This window comes from Ascidiella aspersa, chromosome 1, assembly GCF_963924565.1.
Source record: "Ascidiella aspersa chromosome 1, kaAscAspe10.2, whole genome shotgun sequence".
Classification (NCBI taxonomy): Eukaryota; Metazoa; Chordata; class Ascidiacea; order Phlebobranchia; family Ascidiidae; genus Ascidiella; species Ascidiella aspersa.
This window is the reverse complement of record NC_139447.1, coordinates 34,796,246-34,817,451: the sequence shown is the minus strand read 5'-3', so window position 1 is coordinate 34,817,451 and position 21,206 is coordinate 34,796,246. Positions and strand designations below refer to the sequence as shown.

The 21,206-nt window shown below is 36.7% G+C and overlaps 1 protein-coding gene across 1 annotated transcript in view; it reads right to left on the bottom strand.

Annotated features, from left to right (window-relative positions):
* LOC146170234 (MAM and LDL-receptor class A domain-containing protein 1-like) overlaps positions 1 to 21,206 on the bottom strand; it is a 116,598-nt gene that overhangs the window by 62,854 nt on the left and 32,538 nt on the right. Inside the window, exons 29-50 of the mRNA XM_083387969.1 lie at positions 20,662 to 20,809; positions 18,474 to 18,666; positions 17,546 to 17,782; positions 16,271 to 16,459; positions 14,925 to 15,072; positions 14,094 to 14,193; positions 13,489 to 13,625; positions 12,502 to 12,628; positions 11,939 to 12,065; positions 11,386 to 11,505; positions 10,343 to 10,461; positions 9,177 to 9,377; positions 8,164 to 8,336; positions 7,408 to 7,609; positions 6,776 to 6,935; positions 5,552 to 5,664; positions 4,802 to 4,963; positions 4,243 to 4,455; positions 3,492 to 3,667; positions 2,050 to 2,206; positions 1,480 to 1,608; positions 782 to 963 (exon numbers count right to left, since the gene is read on the bottom strand). Coding sequence (XP_083244095.1) covers positions 782 to 963; positions 1,480 to 1,608; positions 2,050 to 2,206; positions 3,492 to 3,667; positions 4,243 to 4,455; positions 4,802 to 4,963; positions 5,552 to 5,664; positions 6,776 to 6,935; positions 7,408 to 7,609; positions 8,164 to 8,336; positions 9,177 to 9,377; positions 10,343 to 10,461; positions 11,386 to 11,505; positions 11,939 to 12,065; positions 12,502 to 12,628; positions 13,489 to 13,625; positions 14,094 to 14,193; positions 14,925 to 15,072; positions 16,271 to 16,459; positions 17,546 to 17,782; positions 18,474 to 18,666; positions 20,662 to 20,809 — 3,513 coding nt within the window. The remainder of the gene's footprint in view (positions 1 to 781; positions 964 to 1,479; positions 1,609 to 2,049; positions 2,207 to 3,491; positions 3,668 to 4,242; positions 4,456 to 4,801; positions 4,964 to 5,551; positions 5,665 to 6,775; positions 6,936 to 7,407; positions 7,610 to 8,163; positions 8,337 to 9,176; positions 9,378 to 10,342; positions 10,462 to 11,385; positions 11,506 to 11,938; positions 12,066 to 12,501; positions 12,629 to 13,488; positions 13,626 to 14,093; positions 14,194 to 14,924; positions 15,073 to 16,270; positions 16,460 to 17,545; positions 17,783 to 18,473; positions 18,667 to 20,661; positions 20,810 to 21,206) is intronic.

Here is a 21,206-nt window from a genome sequence, read left to right as displayed (position 1 = left end):
GAAGCTATTTAATAGTTCACTCCGACCAATAGTTTGCGACGCCTAAAGGGTTTAGTCCTAAATTGCCTCGGTATCCGGCGTTAGGTACTTATTAACAGAGGAACGAAACTTGAGCGGAGGTTTTCTACGCGTTTTTTGAGTTTTTCTGAGCAAATTTAGGACTGGAACCGTATTTTTGTCGAATATGTTATCTGGCTTATTTAAAGCACAGGTCGTCAATCTCGTGCTTTCCACTAACAGTTCTAATATAAAAAAGATCGCGTACTCTCACAAACTGAGCACGAGGCTATGTCCTATGTTTTTAGTTGCTTAATGCGTAACATTTCCCGATACTTTGTAATTTCTTTGCGGCCGTGATAAATTTTTATTAACAGTTTTGATAAAAGAAAAGTGCGACTGTCAAGCATTTTGGTATCATAAACCTTAAATGCGGAACATAGATTTTATAAACAGAACATTAGTCTAATATTCATGAAAACCGCGTGAACAAATTGCGTTAGTTTGGCATTTTCCGAACACTGTTTTAGAGACGATCTGCTGTGTTTGCCTATGCAGAAAACGCGAGGACCATACACCAGGTTCTAATCGGCAAGGCTCTATATATATTATATATATATATATGTGTATACACAATATATATAACGGGTTCTGGTTTACAGTGCTGCGCTTAGCTCGTGACTCGTTTTGTCAATAAATCTACAATAGTAGCTTCGTTGGAAAAGCCGATTCGGACATTAAATTCTAAAATTCAGCTGTACCTTAAAAAAAGTCAACTTACAACAGTTTCTCCTCCACTTGCGCTGATCACAGTCGCTTGCAGTTCGCCAACCCCTGACCCGAAGATGTGGTAGTAGAAAGACCAGCAGAGACCGTTGTCTGAGGTGGGTGGGTACATCCTACTCGTCCAAAGGCGTCTGACGCTCTGGTCTGGTGCTTGCGACATTTTTGCGTGCATGTAGTAACCTGAGAGAGAATGTTCTTAAATCTCAAGGATTTTTAAGAAAAACAAAATGGTTTTTCGCCAAAGTTCTTGAGGTAGAATTTGGCTCAAGAACCGTGTTTACGTGTTAACTTTGTGTGTTTTGGTGCTACGAAGAGCAACAAACGTCTAAATTGTTCATGTTGTATGCTTTACTTTTATCTCACTCTATGAAGTTGCACATAACAGGTATGACGTCATTTTCAGTGTATTTTTTTGAGTCGCTTAGGTATGACGTTATAATGTCCACATTCTATAGGATATATGCAATATGCATATCGTTGTAATTACGACTATCTATTTCCCAAACGTTATCGAATACACACTATTTTATATATTAAGTCTCGGTAATGACTTGATGTGGTTTGCTTAAATATAGATTGCTTAATAGGCTTAAAATATAAACATTCTGGATTAGGTCACCAGATCAAGGTTATTGAAATGTAAATCAGCACTTTAGTAGTGTTAGTTTAAACAAATCATAAAGCAATAGCACAAACCTGCTTCTGCTACTTGAGCGATGGCGACTGGCCCGTTACCGACTGGCAAATATTTACAGTCGAACCACAGAGGAAGGTTGCTGGTTTCTCGAACCTTCTGAGTCAACATTGCCAAAGTGTCGCGCATATCTGTGTGTAAAGCAGGAGTTGTTAAAGCGCCTATCTGTGTGTAAAGCAGGAGTTGTTAAAGCGCATATCTGTGTGTAAAGCAGGAGTTGTTAAAGCGCCTATCTGTTTGTAAAGCAGGGGTTCTAAAACTTTTTAACCGCATACATGGACTTCAAAAATCTGCTGTTTCCAATCAAAAAATGTAAAAGAGCAATGAAGTCTACATACACAAGTAATGCAAAAGCGTTTTTTTTTAATTCAACAATTTTTAATGTATATTTGAAAAGCAATCATTTTTTCAAAGAAACTGTTGAAAGTAAAAATCAGATAAATGTCTGCAGAAACGTCACTCTTAGTCAGAAAAAAAACACAGACATTGCTACACAAAGCACGAAAACATTGATCTCCCGTGTTCAATACACAGAATTGTACGGGGAATTTGATATAACGAAAGCCACTTACTGATTCTGATAGGACAGTCTCCCGTCCCGGCGCCCAAGGTCTCCATAAAGGCGTAAGCGTCGTCGTCGAAGTGCTCTCCCATGGTTGAGTCCATCACCGTAATGGCGATGATCGATTCGTACGGGACGCCGTCCAAGTATTCGATCATTTTGTTCACCTGAAATTAACCATTTGTTTATTATTAGACTTGTGATGCGGTTTATGCAGAGGTCGGGAACCAATGTCTCGCGAGCCATATACGGCTCTTTTAGTGATGCCATATGGCTCTTTTGATGAAGGAATTTTGTAATAAATCTAAGCTCTTATTCTAGCACAGCGGTTCTCAACCAGTGGGCCATAAGAACATTTGAAGTGGGCCACAGACCATTTTTACAAAAGATAGATTTGGTTTCATTTGTGTCACTAAATTTAATTTTACAAGAATAATGGCTTGTGGAGGAATTAAAAAGAAATGTAAATTTATTGTACAGCCGCAAGTTCTGCTGTGTTTTGTTCTAAACCTATTTTACAGTTTTTTCTTTCATAAAAATTATTGGGCCACAGAATTTTTTTCCAACTTAAATGGGCCACGAAAGAAAAAAAGGTTGAGAACCAGTGTTCTAGCAAGATTTGAATAAAACCACACACGGCCATGACCCCTTTCTAACTGTATGTTTTACTTATTTAAAAAACCGGTAGCAATTATTTTCCGCCCCTAATATGTAATATGTAGAACAGTCCTATTTAAATCATTATTTGTGACAACCTAAACTAAATTTTGAACAATGTTATATGGCGCTCATGTAATTTCAATCAAAAGTATTCAGCTTTTATGGCTTAAGTAAAAAGGTTCCCGACCCCTGGGTTAATCTTAGGCGATGGTCAAACTGTTCTAGGCGCAAATTTACGATTGGACTAAACGCGAAGCAAATGTTGTTCAGGTTAGTTCACTTACAGAGTGAATGTTTGAATCTCTGTCCGCGTACTTATCTCTGCCTTACGAAAAATTAGTATGAAAATATTCTGCCATTGCCCCAGATGTTAACGATTACTTAAAAAAACTATTGGCAACATGTTTGCTTCAGTTTGTTCTGCAACAGTATATAATAATATTGATTAAGTGTTTAAAGAATCATCTAAAGATAACATAAAAATCCAAAAAGTGTAAACAATGTATTTAAGCTGCTTAAACGCTTAAAGAAAAACTGTTTTTTTTTCTTTTTTTGAAAATGCAGACAGGTTAAAACAAAAAAGTATTACAACGCAAAGTAAAAGTCATCGAAAAGTTCTTTGTTATCAATGATGCATGAAACTCCAAACACATATTCCGACTTCATCGATCAATTACAAAAGACAAAACGTAAACCAAGGTTCGCGGGAAAACACCCACCCGATTCCCGCAAAGCCTTAAAAATTTTCCAAAGCCTATACGTAGCGCCGCCATTTTGTAAAAAAACGCTCACCGTCGCCGTGTCATAATAGGTGTCGAAAAAGGTCGAGGTTATTTGCTGGGTGACAATGTCGATGATCACAATGTTGTGTCCTCTTCGGTTGGGCGCGTAATCGACTCCGTCCACTTTCATCACGGCGAAGTTTCCGTCCGTGTAGCCCGCAGACTGGATGTCAAAGTGGTAGACACCTGATAGAAGACACCGCATAACGATAAGTGATATTCGATTTTTTCGGAACAATCTTTGTTACCGCCGAATGAAATCAGGAACAATATGGGGAACATAATGCAAATTCTCATAAAAGACCATCTCAACTTAAACTGGATTTTTTGCCTATTTTAATTTAGTAAATGTCTGCGTTAAGTTTTTGGTATGTCTAAGCCTATTTTGCATATGGTCCCAAAAGCGCCGTGCGTCCCATTGCCTGGTAAAACAACGTAAAAAAACGCTGGTTCTTAAACTGGAGCTACGAGGACTAATTTAAGTGGTCCACTACATGTATAACAAAACTGTTATTGAATTCAAAGATATAAACTAAAAATCAGACCCCACTTTATTTTATTCTGTTACTTAAGAAATAAATAAAAAAAGAAAATAAATAAAAATAAATAAATAAAACATATTATAATTTTAAAAAAGATAAAAATAAATAAATACCAATAAAATAATAACACAAAATATAAAAATTTAAACGTTACATTTGAGACACTTTCCTGTAACACTTTGCAGCATATTTAAAAAAAAAAAAAAAAAATCACAATACCTGCTGCTCCGGTAGTCTGGTCAAATGCTGGTCCCAGGCTGGGGTTGACCCCGTCGGAAGAAGAACCCCCGTGTTGTCTTATCCACACCTGCTGGGAATCCACCTCATTCACCCAACCACAGTCGTTGGTTTCGAAAGTACAGTTGTCGGGGACTTCGCTAACTAGGGGCGGTCCCGCCGTGGTTGGGGCAGCGGTCGTGACGAGTACTTGGCCTGGTGAGGGGGAAATGGAGCTTTTATGTTACACTGATAGCAGAAACGGGGAAAGAAGAACTGTTTTACTGATTACACAAAGAAAAGCCAAGTCAGTCATTTAAAAGTGTGTGTGTGTGTGTGTGATGGTGGTGGGGGAACTGTTTTCTTTTTAATGATTTACACAAAAAAATACACAAAAATATTTAAAACAACTTACTACAGGGGCGATATGACCAGTCAATGCATGGTTAAATTGAACCAGTATGAACTGACATACAGCTATAGCTTCGAAGCTGGAACTGATTGAAGGACAAATGTCGGATCAACTCAAATTACGTACTATGAAAAAAATTTCAAATATTACCGTTGCAGGTGGTTCCCCAGCTGATTGTGACGTCATCAATTGCGATGTCCGACGCGTCGACGACCGTGCTTCGAACAACCTCGAAGATGACGCGATGCGGGATTGTGACGTCAATGTCGACCTGTCCCGGCAACCATACGTCGCCTTGGTCGCCACTCTTTGCTGAAATTAAAAAACGAACGTGAAAAGTAACTGTGTTAGCGAGTAGTTTTGTTGCTGCATAAGTTTATATTTATGTTTTGTTGATTTATTTAATTGTATTTATTCTAATTGAGGAACTGAATTAATAAGAAGATCAAAGTCCATACAGAAGTATAGGCATTATTTTGAACGTTTCGAATAACTTTTATTTATTTTTCAACATCTGATGTTGAAAATGAAACGTTCAAAATGATACCTATATTTCTGTATGGCCCTAGTTATTCTTATTACGTCTTACTATCACCTCCAACCATTATGCTCCAAAGGAAGTGAATTGTTATAACCGTAATTGTGTTTACCAATTACTGACTGACAAAAACTTCAGTAGACATCAACTTTTGGTAACAATAAAATAGAAGATTCAGTACCACTGTGTTTTTAAGTTTTATAATAAGTATAAATAGGTGTTAACTAACTTTAACTCAAAGCATGTATTTTCAAAACTTTTGTCAAACTTCAGTCATTTTATAAGACAGGAATAGATCCAGAAAAAATTCTGAAAATACCTACATTGTCACAAAATAGAACATCTATTTTGACATTACTTACTCCAGACCACGCTCATTCCAAATTCGGTCCAAACTTGTACGTTAAGAATTCCTGTTGAAATTCCGCGCATGTGGTAGTAGAACTTCACGCAGGTTCCTGGTGTTGGGTCGAACCTAAACACAAAGTGTTGGAAATATACTAACATTATAAATTTGAAGCCATTAGACGTATTATTTAATAATTTTTTTAGGCAATTTTAAATGATCTACAATATATTTTAAGCAATTTTAAATTTATTTTTGTTTACTATAGTGCATATAATTTTTGTATTTAACGTGCAACGCAAATTCGATTTTAATTTAATGACATTCACATCTACTTAATAAAACAAATCATGGCAGCCTATTGAAAAGAAAGATATAAATACCAAAGAGAAATCACAGTTTACTCATCACTGTAGCGAAGTCTTATACTGTAGGGACGCCGGTAATTTATTCCAAAAGCGATACAAGATATATTGTTGGCAAATGTTTGGCCGTCCGATCGGATACCAAATAACGTCATTATAATAGTCCAATATGCATAAAAAGTTTTCTCATTTTTTAATGTGATATTATCTAAAAAATTTACAAAATGAAATAAAAAATTTGCAAAAGTAAAAAGCTGTGCGTTGGATAGCAAACCACGGCTAAAATGTACAGAATAATTTGGTATGGGATAGGCACCGATGTTACTCGAGCATCGAACGAGCATAACCAATGTTGTACCACTTGCTATTTGATATAAGTTTCTGTCCGGTACAATCAAACAAAGACAAATGGCTTTTCTAGATGATACCGACCTTTAAAACAGTGCTTGTCCACTTTTTTTGGAACAGTACACAGTTTTACGTTTACTGAAGAACTTGAATACCTCAGTCTACGCAATGCACTACTTATATAAACATACCCTGTTGTAGTGCATAAAGAACTGTGTTAACCGTTATAAAGACCGAGTAAGTACCTCACAACAAATTATAAAGAGAAATATTAGGTCATGATGTCACAAATAGAATAAAGTATCTTACAAGTTACGTACGCTAAAATACATGTTGTGCCATGTATTGTACACTTCAATCAGTCTGGTAATAAACTTGTTTTTTTACAATGATACATGACCATAGGCTTATTGTAATGCAGTATCTTGTACACCTCAGAACACACCATCAATGTGGTACACCCTTGGGTGTACATTACACCCGGTTAAAAAGCACTGCTTCAAAACATTTTTTAAAACAAAACTTACAGTTCCGATTCGAGCCACGCAGTTCTTCCGGCGCTGTCAAGGGACGTTGATTCGACGTAGAGGTAATGTCCATCTTCATTTCCCAACGTGTGGTCGAACTCGGGACCTGTGTAGGAGCTGGGTGTCGCGCCACTACTCCATATCCAGTCAAAGTCATCGCCTGCGAATAAAATGATTTATATATCTGAAAAATGTCTGTTACATTGCCACAATAGCAACATAGGCATAACAGATAATAGAAGGAGGATTTAAGGAGAAATAAAAGTTGGTTAACAGATATGATAAAATATTTTTTTATTTATTACGGCTTTTAAAACCAACATTTAAGACTTACGGGTTTTCATAAACCTAAAACCTATCTTTTTTGTGCAGTTTTAGGTCATTACTGTAGTTACCAATTTTGCCATTTTAAATGTGGTTTAAATTTTGCAACTTTATTGTCATTTACCAAATATTAGATTATTTTTTTTTCTTTAGCTTTAAAAATAGCACTGTTCTTAAAGCTATAAGCTTAAATAACTTTTATTGTCCTAACCTAGTGCAATTTAAAAAGTGTGTAGTGTAAGACCTTTGTGCTTTAATAAAACCTTTTAATAATTCTTTTTATTCTTTTAACTTTTATTTCTTCGTACCTTGTCCTCTGCTGTTATGCCATCCACACAAGTCGTTCTCAAAGTCGCAGTAACCCTTAGGGGGGCAAGCTCCGGGGGTGATCTTGACGTCATCAAGTGCGATCGAGTAGGGCTCGCCAGCTGACCCTTGAACCGTCTCGAAAACTATCGAGAAGGGTTCATCGGTGGCGGCTGTGACCCGCCCGAACTCCCATCTGTCGCCCTAAGAACAAAACAGTTGTTTAATACAAGTTGTAAGACTACAGAAAATTACAGGTTTTTCTATATGTTTCCATTACAGGATTTTTATAATTCCCATCTGTCGCCCTATAAGCAGCACAGTGGTTTGATGAGACAAATTAGAAGAGTACAGAAGACAGCTTTTTTATATTTCATATATTCAGAATTTTCTTTAGAATAAAAGAATTTGATTGAATCCGAAAGGTGAAAAAAAACTTGGTCTTGGTATTGTGTGTTAAAGTCTTGGTATTGTGTGTTGTATTTAAGCTAAAAAACAAACGCTAATAACTACTACCTTATTATTAATATTTTTTTTTTAAATTATATATTCAACCCATTTTTTGGAAAAAACTTGATTCGAATATCAACCCCGTAAATTCTATGTTTTCAGGTTTACAAATAAAATCGAATTTTAGAACAATTTGCTTTGGGCGGTTTTTGCAAATAAAGTTAGAAATAATAAAGAAGTTTCTTAAATAGACAATCCATTGATTTGCTTTTCGCAAATTAAAAGTATAGAGAGGCGAAACAACATACGTGGTTGCCTGAGGTAGACCACAGCAGGATCTGGCTGTAGGAGGTGTCCAGCTTCATATAGACGTTCAAGGTGCCAGGAGTGTGCTCGTTCTCTCCGTACATGTAGAACCAGAACTGCACGCAGTCAGCGTCGGACTCGGGGTAAATGTGGGTGATAATGCGAGCCTTCAAACCTATATCGTATAAAATTTTAATGTATTTAGAACTGGTAACCAATCACCTCTCCAAGCCGAAAAATTGCATGTTGTTTAATGCACTAAAGCAGTGATTCCCAACCAGTGGGTCGCATTGATGGGTCATGAAGCTATTTTAAGTGGGTAGCGAAGTAACAGTTTATTTGTAGACCGGGAAATTATTGCATTATTATTAACTAACATTTAAGCAACAAAGTAACAAACACGTAAAAATTATGTGCTGTGTCGCATTAAGTATTTAAGTAGGTACGCCAGTAGTAAAAATGCAAGTTTTATAAACTTTTATTCTTATTTCCAATTAGTTTCATCTGGAATTACAGGAAAGCTGATCGTTTTGAAAATAATTATTGCTTAAATTTGAACGAAAAAATACGCGTAAAAGATAAGAGGAACCATTTTGTTTATACCAAAATCGTATAGATTAAAATTTTCTTTTTCAAAAATATCCAAAAATTTCTTTTTTATAAATATACATAAAAAGTCAAAAAAAAAAAAGAACAGGGTCGAGATTAAGACGTTTCGATACGAGCTTGTATCATCTTCAGTTATTGTGACATTAACTCTTTGGCTTTGCAATTCATCGTCAAGTTACATTTCCGACACGTGCATAGTGTACCCATCTAAAATTTACATATATAAGAGAACAATTACTGAACAGTAACTAAGTGATGCTTAGTACAAGCTCGTATCGAAGTCTTTCTTAATCAAAGTCTTAATCAAAATGATGTCTTTTTGGCTTTGCAATTCATTATCAAGTTACATTTCAGACAGGTGCATAGCGTACCCATCTAAAATCACATATATAAAAGAACATTTTACCTTCTGTTGGGTTGTTCCAAGCATCGCTGAGCAGATAAAAGCCAGCGTCGGTCCTCGTTGTGTGGTCGTAGTCTGGTTTAAAGTCGCCAGATCCTGCCGCGGGCGACACGTACCAGCTGTAGTCGCCAGTTTCGTCGTTTGTCCACATACACTTCGTTTGCGCTTCGAAGGAGCACTCATTCTCCGGTTCCGTGCATTGACCTGACAAAAATGCAACGACAGGTTTAAGGAAACAACTACCGGAAAGGGTTAAAAATATAATATGAAACCAACGCTTCACGGTGCATTTAAAACAAACGCTTTTGGTCACGGGTTCTTAAACTGGAGTTTCGGCCAAGGGTTCTTAAACTGGGGTCCGTGGACCTTTTAGGGGGATTATGAAGGCGTTCTTAAAATCATACTTGATTATTTAAAAAATGGAATGCCTTATTAATTAAAGGTTTAATTAAAAAAACAACCATTTATGTCCTTTTCCTTGAATGTGTTTAGACTTTGACACTTTCTGAACCGAAAACAGCAGATTTCCGTAGTATTTTAATTTAATCACGTCAGCTTTAAAATTTATTGCTGACCCTGATACATGCGAACTAAAAACGTTTTGATAAGTCCGCATTAAAAACAGTTTAACCCCTACTTTAGGTATTTCAATATTAAAAACGTACAGTTATTTAGCACGCATTTATATTTCAACCTGTTGGGGGAAATCGTAAAATAACCTTTATAGGTAAAATACACCAAATGAAAAACATATATTGAAGAACCTACTAATTCAAATATCTTTATTTAAATAGAAATACCAATCTTAAAAGGTACAGTTATTAAGCAAGCATTCATATTTCAACTATAGTCAAAATTGTAAAAACAGCTTTATAGCTAAAATATACCGAACTTTAGGTCAATAAACTTAAAAAAATATATACAACTTAACTTATTTAAAGTTTGGTATTTAAATAAGTTAAAAATTTTAAAAGATAGAATATAGCAAGCATTTATATTGCAACCTGTTAAGAGAAATTCGTTTCACTTTATAGTTAAAATACACCTAAGTGAAAATCAAAAAAATAAAACAAAAATAAAATAGACTGAATTAAAGTATTTTCTTTTTTTATTCAATAAAATTAAAAATTGAATTTTTAAAAAATTCAGCAATTGTAGATTTTTTGCACCTGTATACAGCTGTACATCGTCAATAGCGATGTCACCATCATATCCATCTCTGGAGGCCTCTATCTTAAGTTGCCACTCAAATGTGGACGACCATTGATGGATCTGGGCGAATTTCCATCTAGCAACAAAACGCGTTAAAAGAAACCGAAAAAGAGTTCAATGAAAGAACATTGCATGGATTTGACATCTTCAAACCCAAAATGCCTTTCCAAAGGTGTTTGATCCGCAAATATTCCAAAAGTACGACAAGTGTGAAAGAATTTTGCTTGAAAATAAATTGCAAAGCCAAAAAGTTCGAGTAAATCGACAGCATTTTGATTAAGACGTTTCGATACGAGTATTATGCCTCTACTTTCGAAACTCAGACTGATAACAATTACGTCCCACCTCTTATAAGTGATGCTTGAAATGCTTCTCAGTTTAACTGGAGATGATACAAGCTCGTATCGAAACTTCTTAATCAAGATGATGTCGATTTACTCGACCTTTTTAGCTTTGCAATTGATTATCAAGTAACATAACAGATCCGTGCATAGTGTCCCCATGTGAAAGAAATTGATTTTAAACAGGTAGGCCTAAACTGATTTTTAACGTTTTACCTAAATGCGGTTTTCGTGCTGATTTTACTTAAGTACACTTAAGTCGCTGTTTTTGAATGGCTTAGCTTGACTCAAGTCTGTTGGACAAATGACTTGACTTGGACTTAAGTCATAGAGTCAAATGACCTAGTTTAAAACTAAGCGTTTAATTTACCATTTTACCACATCGCGGGTATTTATCACAGTTTTTACAGGTATAACAGTTTGTTCGCAACATGCTGCGTTTTTATTATTATTTATTTCAATTGGATGATGCCAATATTTGTTGGTAAGCGTTTTATTTTTATGTCAACTACTTAAATCGAACTTGAAGTGGACAACCGACAACTTGGACTGGGACTTAAGTTCTTATTTATATAATACTTGACTTAAAGTTTAGTTAATTTACAAATGACTTGACTGGTACCAAATGGATTGTTTTCAACACTGCCGTGAGTACAAACCTGTTTCCCTGCTGTCCGGTCTGCGCCCAGATAACTTTCCAGTCTCCCTCAGGTCCTTCTTTCCCGTGTTTGATCATGTACAAGCGCAGTGTGCCGATGCTGGGCCCGAACATGTGGTACCTGGGATTCGTCGAATAAGACCAACAGTTAAAAAAATTTCAAAAGAGCAGAGGTGTTTAAAAAGCTCTGCTCTGCGTAGTGTATTTTGTAATAATGCTATTGCTTTGCCTTGTGAGATCATTTAAAGCTTGGTATCGGCCAAAATACTATCGATTGTTGTCATTCGACCTTATAATGAGATATTTAGACCTAAAGCGTTTAACAAAATATCTGTTAAAGATCATTTTGTAAAGCGTTCAAATATGTTTGTTAAAGATCATTTTGACGATAATAAATCGTACCTGCGATTTGTCGAATAAGACCAACAGTTGGGAAATATTCAAACGAGAAGTGGGGTTTAAAAAGCGCTGCTATAGGTGTATTCATTATCACGCTCATACTTTAACTTGTGAGATCTTTTGAAAGATTTCATTTTCACACGACCAGTCCTTACCAGAATGTGATGCACTTTCCAGCACCAGGCATTGCAGTCTGGTTCATTGTAATGAGTGAAGCCCTCAGATCAGATTGGAGGCGACTCTCGGCGTTAATGAACATGTACATGCCCTTCTCTCCCTTGCCTGCAATTAAAAAAACAACAGAAACAAATTAAGATACTTATTGAATATGCTGTTGCTGCCAGGCATTTTTAAAATTATAGAATTGTTCTTCCGACAAACAGGTTTTTAGAATTTTGGTAAGCACCATACATAAAAAAATTAGATTCAAAATACAAATCAATTAACTTTAAAATAATTAATAAATACAATGCCTTTATTTCAGTACCTTACCAAAGCTACACTAAATAACTCTTTGCAAACTTTTAACAAAATTTGCAAATGCATAAATTGCAATAAAAAATACAAGCATTATAATATAGCCTAGTTACATTTCCAAACAAATCCAAGATATATTTTTCGAAAGCGTAACATGCCTCAAAACATTTTTGAAAAGCTTAAATTCTATTTCATGTACATCCAGCAAGCAGTAATTTTCTCCAAAGCAATTTGTCCTTACCCAACGTGTGGTCGTATCTTGGTCCTGTGTTAAGGGTATCGTCGGTTCCATACTTTCGTTTCCAGTCAAAGTCGTCATGCTGGTAATTAAACCAACCGCACGTTCCGCTTTCGAAGTCGCAATCAAGCTGAGAAGAAACAAAGCAACATAGGTTAGATCAAGTAACACTAGAAAGAAGTTCTTCTGGCACGTTTTTTTATCCAGTGTTTGGGCTACCTATGCTTGATGCCTTCATCAGGGAAACACCAAAGTTCAACACCACGCAAACACCAAGCTTAACACCACACAATGTGTCAAAAATCGTTTGACTTTGCGTTGTGTTGTTGTATTCCCTGTTAAAGGCATCCTACATAGGTAGGCTAAACGTTGGATATAATAATTAAGTGCCGGAAAAGCTTCGTTTTAGTTTACTATGCCTTGCAGCAACAGCATGTTTATACATCAAGTAATATAGTAAATATTCTGAACTACATATGACATCATACAAATTTAGCTAAATGTCTTTTGGTGGACCTGTAACGCGAAATTTGGTCCGGGGCCAAAACTGATCCGGTCGGGTTAATTTTGGCGTTGGAACAGCCGCTAAAACAGGTCCAGCTAGGCCAAAAGTGGTCCGGCTTAACCCTAACCTTAACCCTAGCCAGACCTGTTTTAGCGGCTGTTCCAACGCTAAAATCGATCCGACCGGACCTGTTTTGGCGCTTGATTACGACCAAAATCGATCCGGCCGGACCGATTTTGGCGTGACAGACTAACTTCAAGTTGTAAAAGTGGTGTTTTTTCCCTAAAAATTGCTGGTAAGTGTAAGTTTGGCATTCAAGTAGAAATTGTTAAACCAATAAAATGAGTCCACAAAGTACGATAACTCAAAAACAAACTGTCAAACAACATTATCATTGCCAAAATAAATAAAAACTGAAAATAAAAATCATCAAAACTATGATACGAACAGCATTTCGCTCGTAGAAAAACCCTATTTGTTTTTACCTGGTCGTAGAAAGGTGGAATGTCACCGGGATGGCAGTACTCAAAGTAGACATCGTCAATCCCGTGGTCGTTGCAGTCGAACCCGCGGAAGCAAGGCATACCGACTATCTTCACGTGGAAACCGGCATCGCGGTCGCCTGCGTGGAAAGTGTTTATTATAACCTGTAGGTTAACAGTTGAAATACCATGAGTGCTAAAAGTAAGCCTAAATCTTTCAGAATGGCGTTCAGGTAAAAAATATATGCAGATACACAGTGAAATGTTCTTTTTTTGCCACACGTATGAATTTCAACTACGATTTTAGTGGCAATTTTAAGCACTTCTTCGATCGATAACCTCGCGTTTCCTAAAACTACTTTTTTATATGTGCAGTTATGACGTGAATTTGTGACCACCTCTGAAAAAATGTCATCTCTGAAAAGCTTTAGGCGATTTGGTAAGGAAGATTTTTAGAACTAAAAAACACTTTTTTAACTGTAGAAAGTCTGCTTGTTGAGCTTTAAACATTGTACTTTTTGGCTTCAAATTAAATCATTGTCGTCTTTTACTTGCAAGGACGAGAGAATATCTTGTTTATAAACGTTTAGTGGCCAATTCATTTTTACCGATGGGGGCGACGCCTTGCAGCCATTTGTTATCTTGGTTGGAAATTCGTATCCAGGAGATTTGGAAGTCGCGAGTGGCGTCGGGGCGGAATGGACCGACCTAGAAAAGCATTAAAGCAAGTTAAAGCAACGTTCGTAAATATACAATGTCAATCTAGTGCAGGGGTGGGAAATTATATTTGACAGCGGGACGAATAAGAAACAGAAAATCTCTTGGAGGACCGTGACAAAACGGGGATCTGAAATACACATAGTACAACGTGTGAGGAATACACATAGTACAACGTATGAGGAATACACATAGTACAACGTGTGAGGAATACACATAGTACAACGTGTAAGGAATACACATAGTACAACGTGTGAGGAATACACATAGTACAACGTGTGAGGAATACACATAGTACAACGTGTCCTTTTAAAACAATCTTTAAATATTCTTGTTTTGACAAGCTTGTTATAGTGGGAACAGATAAGGATACCTTAATAGAGTAATGTATTCACTAAAATACACTTGTAGCAAGAAAAAAAATGTTAAGGCCTATTTTTGCTTGAAAAGTGTTATTGTAAATGAGCCGCGGGTCGGATTATATTCTTTGGTATATTTATATTTAGTTTCGACACTGTGACACTTGAACAAAAAACATCCTTAAATGATTTGGTTTAAACCAGGGGTGCCCGACCTTTTGCTCTTGACGACCGCAATGATAGTCATTATTTTTCTCATGGCCGCCAGTTGTCTTTAGGGATGATTTGGAGTTAGTCAAATCGTGACGTTATAAAATAATTAATCTTAAAAAAGATAGTTTGCCCAGGTCTGGTGGTATCTACCTGAATCATGGTGATACCCGAGTTGTCTGTTCCTCCTAGCCAGTACTTGAAGTACATGGTACAAGCCAGGCCGGTCTGACCGTACGGTGGACTCATAAGCTCGGCTTGGGCCAGGAATGTGCTCTGTGTTTCATCAGCGTGCATGAAGCTGTAACAACATGATTTGTTTTTTTTGTTTGGTCCAAGTATATTATCTAAACCAGTGTTTTTTTTAATCTTTTATACCAAAACTGGACAACACGGAACAACAAACAAAATTTTATAAATAATTATAAACTAGACAACACAAGAAAAATGTTATCACCCTCATTGTTTAAGTGCGATATCTGCCCCATGTTTGGAAGGGCACAAATTTGATATTACCGATGGAAAATAAATTCATACTGGTGATAGTGGATATCAGTTACTTTCATAAAATGAAGGTATTTAAGTCGATTATGGTAAACCATACAATTTTCTTATGGTGTTTGATTGAAAATTAGTCGATTTAGTGAATTCCTTGCGAAAAACCTGACAATATTGCACGGAAAAATCACTGTTCTAAACAACGCACGATTTCAAATTTGCCTACAAAATCTCCAATATCTTTGTTCAGCGAAAACCTACTGTCAAATGCGACTGAGTCTATTTAACTGATTTGTAAATTAATATCAGCAGCATTAAGATAACGTGGTCTAACTTAGGCTTCACCCAAAAAAAATATCTTAGAATAAAATAACCATTTAACTGTACCATGTATTTGTGGGGTGTAGCATATTAAGCTTTAACAGTTGACTGCAATTAGTTTTATAACAACATTTTTGATTCTGATTAACGAAACGTTTTTAAATTTGAGCTTGACAAAACCATGCAATATTTGAGTCGACAATTTTTGGTCAAATATTGGCCAACGCGGTAAAAAAGTGAAACAATTACGATACTCGGATAACATTCCGATAACGATACCTGATATTTAAAAAAAATGCAGTCCAAAGTCAGTACTATTGTAAAAAAAACAAAAATTCATGTAATTTATAATGCAAATGTGATGTTATTCGTGTTGTTGACAAAAACTTGCTTTAGACCAGGAAAACTTAGTTAATTTAATTGTAAATATGCTATTTCTAAAAAATACCTTTTGTAGTGGAAATGTACGTATTGGTCTATTTCTAAATAGGATAACCTGGTGGCACTATATAAAGACAAATTGTTTTGAAATCTTGAAGTTTTCGCACAACTGTGCTTTATCAGATCAAACTAGGAATGAAAACAATCAAAATTCACGATATTGTCGGATATCCCGAATAAGAATAACCACTTACAATCCCTTCCTAATAAGAAATGCCCTAATAAGAACGAACACTTACAATCCCTTTGGATTCAGGCTCCCATCAGTGGTCGGTCCGTTTGGATCGGTTACTATGGTAGCGTTGTCCCGGTTCCACTTCCAGTGTCCGGAGCTGATGTCCCTCCATCCACAAATCGAGTCCTCGAAGTCGCACTCACCACAGTAGAGCTCATCCGACGAGTCCGCGCAATCCGGCGTCCAATCACACCTAGGAGAATTTATTTTTTTGTGAAATGGAAGTTAGTCTTTGTTGAACAGTTGTACGTATATGCCAGTATTTCTTGAACAGGTGAATGGTTCACCCCAGGGTGAAAAATTTTTTGCAGGAGTGAACCAACCAAAAGGATGAATAAGGGTGAACAGTCAGAAATGGATGATAGCTCTGCAGTAAAGCTGAAATCTCTGGACTCGAGAAATTGTACATTTGCAATGGTAAAACTTAGCTTGATTTGATCTTAAAAAAATCGAAACAACCCAAGTCATTTTGTGCTGTTATATAGACGAGATAGTTCTATCATATCACGAGACAAGGGTGAATGAAATCTGGAGATAGATGCTAGTGATGAACAAAACTAAAAAAGTTTAAGAAGCACTGGTATATGCTACATTTTAGAGCTTAGGTTACTACAATATTCGCCAAAATTTAACACCTTTACAAATTCATATCACCAAACCAAAAGCTAATATTTTGTGAAGTCATGCAATCCCTGTTTGTTGGCATTAAAGAGCACTTTTGAAAGAACAAAACAACAACCATTTTCAATCATTTGTATATGATTAGGCCAACACATTTACACTTGTGCAAAGTTGTCAAGATCCTTTAGATAACCAAAGTTTCAGGGTTGGGATTTTTGGAGAAGTGAATATTGAAGTTAAGGTAGGGTTTTGGGTTATTTAAGAGGTTGTTTTAGTCCTGTTATGGTGCTTTATGTACAATTCTGCTTAAGTTTTAGTCCTAATTTGGTCTTATTACTAACTTTTTTTTATATTACCCACCGTTAATTTTATTTTAACTCCGTCTATATAAGAGTCAAACATAACCGTCACTGTTAGTTTACTAATTTTGCTTTAGGCTACTTATTAAAAGTACAAGAAAACCCACTGTTTGCTTTCATGTTTGTATTGTATTAAGGTGCCAACGTTTCGAAAACCTATTTGCGCAATCTTTTTCAGGGCAATATAATTTCACCCAAAGGCAAAAACATATATGTTTAAGAAGATTGCCCGACACTTTAATACAATTTTGCCGAAAGAACAACTGTACAACTGTATTAAAAAGTAAAATAAAACTCACTGTTTGCTTTCATGAACACACGACCGATCGTCACACACATACTCGTCGCCTGCACAGGGGCTGGGGGTGGTTGGGGGAGTGGTTCCGGCCGGCAGGTTCTGGTCCTGGGCCACCACGCATTCGAAGCGGAACACCAGGTCGTCGATTGTGATGTCACCATACTCCTGCCCGCCCACAACCGCTTCAATTACGAGCTGCCAGCGCGTGTCGAAGCGTTTGTTCAAATCGATGCCGTACCTGTTGGAAATAGCTTGTTGTTTAATCAATTTCACCATTTGTTTAATTTAAGTCAGTGTTTCCTAAATTTGTTTAGCTTCCAGCACACTTAAAAAATCTTAAATATTTCGCGGAACACTTTTAACTATAACAATAAGGTAACTTTCCATCGCCCTTAACACACGAACTACATGTAAATGGCTCAATATTATTAATTTACAAAGGATAGTGCGTATTTAAGTTTAAATCGCTTGGTTGCATGACTATTGGTAATACAAATAACTTATTTTCCAAAATTACAAAAAGTTTCGCGGCACACTTGACAAGCAATCTCTCGAGGAACACTAGTACTTTTCAAGGTAGAAAAACTACAGGTGATCGCGAATCACGGCTACAATTCCTTGATAATTTGGTATCAGATCGGCACCGATACCACCCTAATATCGGACGAGTACCAATACACCACTTGGCGTCAGGTATCAGCTTCGATCAAATCCCGGCCAAGGCTAATATATCACCAGGTCGGCGTTCCAACCCTAACTAAATAAAAGTTTTGTGAGAATATGGCGCAAGTTCAGCCCGAAAGATAAGCCTACGCTACCTAAGATTGGCTCTTACCACGACGTTCGCTGTTTCTGTAAGTAAGTTGTTTTTGCCTTAATCATTTAATCCGCAATCATTTAACCTTAGATCTTTAAACACTAGGACCAACCGGGAAAAGTAGTCATTGGTTTCGGCGCTCCTGGACCAGAGCCTTGTAAGTACGCCCTTGTCCTCTGTGCGGTAGTAAATGTTCACTCCACCACCTTCGTTCTGTGTTGTCATGTGGAGGTAGAAGAAGAAATTGCAGCGGTTTGTCGTCGTCGTGGCCTCGAACACAGGGCTGGAAAGCCAGGCGCGCTCGCCTGAGAAAGTATACACGATTAATGAAAGACACACACACACAAACATATGTGTTTAATAACATCTGTGATCTAGCCCCTCGGAAGTTGCTTTATGACCAACGATTACCGCTTCCGTATCAATAGTACACCGAAAAGCCATCGCAGACTCGCCGAATCTGTCGATCTATGATGCAAGCAGAGCAAGCCAGAAAAATAACTGGCCTGCAGTGAGGTTCGAACCCACGACCTCCGGTCAAGCCGGGACCGTCGCAGTTGGTAGAGCGGTATGGGAAATGTTGGGTGACTAAAAATCGGGACAAAGCCCTTGTTTGGGACTATTCGCTTAAATCAGGGGTTCTAGACTTTTTACCGCGGACCCCTAAATGTTTTTTCGGCTTCGCGTGGCCAACGGTAGGCAAAAACTTTTCAGATATGACGTAATAAATTGACGTCACAATACAAGTAAACTTCATAAATTTGTTGATTTCGGTCCTAAAAATTTGAAAGTGGAAAGGAGTCAAAAACAAATGCAAAACCGTACTATTTTTAATTAAACCGTTTTCTTTGAAAAATTGATTACTTTTTTAAGATAAAGTAATATTTCAATTAGGCCTTCATGGACCCCCTTAAAACTAATTCACGGGTCCATTGACCCCAGATTAAGAACCCCTGACTTATATCGTGACGTATGGTCATATAAAGCGTGTCATTGCTCGTTAGTTTTCCAAACACTTCATGCAAGATGTTTACATGAGGGTGAAGAAATGTCTTCTCGTTTGGCATTACAGATCCTATAAAAAAAATGAAGTCGATTATGACGTGACGCACATTTGTTCCATTCGCGGTGTAGCTCTTTCCGCTAGGGTTTGCAAATTAACATTATTAAGCTTTAAAAATTTGTTGGACCTTTATTGCTGAAAGAAACCAGTTGTTGTTAACAACGACAAATATAACGTTTCGTGTGCATGAAACAAATTGATAAACTTTGCTAACAGTTTTTGACATGAAAAAGAGGTTCGGAGTGTGTAAAAACTAAAATTGAAATTAACCAAGCGATTCCATTTCATTCGGTAAACACCCAAACAATATCTTCAACGATTTGACTTAATTAAAAAGATGTTGTCATAGTATTAAAGACAATATTGAAGAGATAAAATCAAATGTAATGAAAAACATAAAGCATTTTTAAAATAAGATAAATCGATAATTTAAACCAAAAAGAGTCGTATAAAGAAAAACATTTTCATCTGTTAGTTTAAACGCCTTTTTACCTTAAACGCCAGCTATGCCACTTTAATTTACTGAACATATTTCACTATTCACTTTGTACCGAGCTACAATTTAGTCCAGGGGTGTCCAACTCAAACATGCCGGCGTGCCAATTTTTATCTTATAACTTCTTCCCGTGCCAAAGTTTCGTAACCAAACCAATTCTTTTTAATCATAAAAACGCTTTTTTACTAAAATCAAAAACATTTATTTAAACTTGAAACACTGTGTAGTAGAAATGCGCATTACTGCATCTAAGTGTCCGTCGCTGAGCTAACTATTGTAATTCCACACCAAGTTATATAATTATGTTAATGCTACCCTCCACTTCACTCCAGCACAATGTTATATTATCAGATGTAATTGTTAGATGTCGTAATTGCCGCGATTGTTTTATATTGTGAGCAAACAATGGCAATTGGCTGTATAACACATTTAGTATTTTTTGACAATTGACTGAATAACAAATTGTATTTTTTTGACAATTGACTGAATAACTATTTTAGTGTGTTTTGGAGAGCTTGCGTGCCATTTTTTATTAGGTCGCGTGCCACATTTGGCACGCGTGCCGCTTGTTGGACACTCCTGATTTAGTCCATCTCCTTTTAGTATTTGAGCGAGCATCTAAATTTATGACTTATTCCATATATGGAATTTTAAAACACTTCCAGCAGGTCTTACTAAAACCTTCAACCCGGGGCCTGTGGAACCTTATAAGGCAGTAAGAAAACAAAACAACTCAGGAACCTTTAAAGTTAGGCCGCTTGGTGGTGACAGAGAGGTAGTGTCCCGCGTCAGTGTTGGTGGTGTGGTCACGTGACGGAGTTGACTCTCCTGATAGGAGGCTGTTGCTGGCGTCGGCTCGCTGCAGCACCCAATCAACGTCGTCCACGAACTGTGACGTAACAATGCAAGGAATTGAGTAAGAAGTTTAGCAGTTGTGCGGGATTGCCTAAATACGGAAATCAGTGGATTCAGCGATTTAGATAAGTTCCACTCAGGGCCGTAACTACCACAGGTTCAGCTTTCTCACGTGGGCATACCCCACAAAATGTATTCTTTTATATTTTAACAATACATAAAGAAAAGCAATTTGCGCTTTTTGCGCAAATCTGTTTTTTATTTTTAAAGTGTTTCATAGCAGATTTTGATAAACTGCTTTAAGCCCAATTTAAAGCCCTATATATTTTAATGCAGTGTGTGGCGTAAGGTTTCTTTTTTATTATGTAACGTTTAGATGTAAATTTGTGACGTCATCTCTGAATTTTTTCATGCTTCCCCCAAATCCTTTT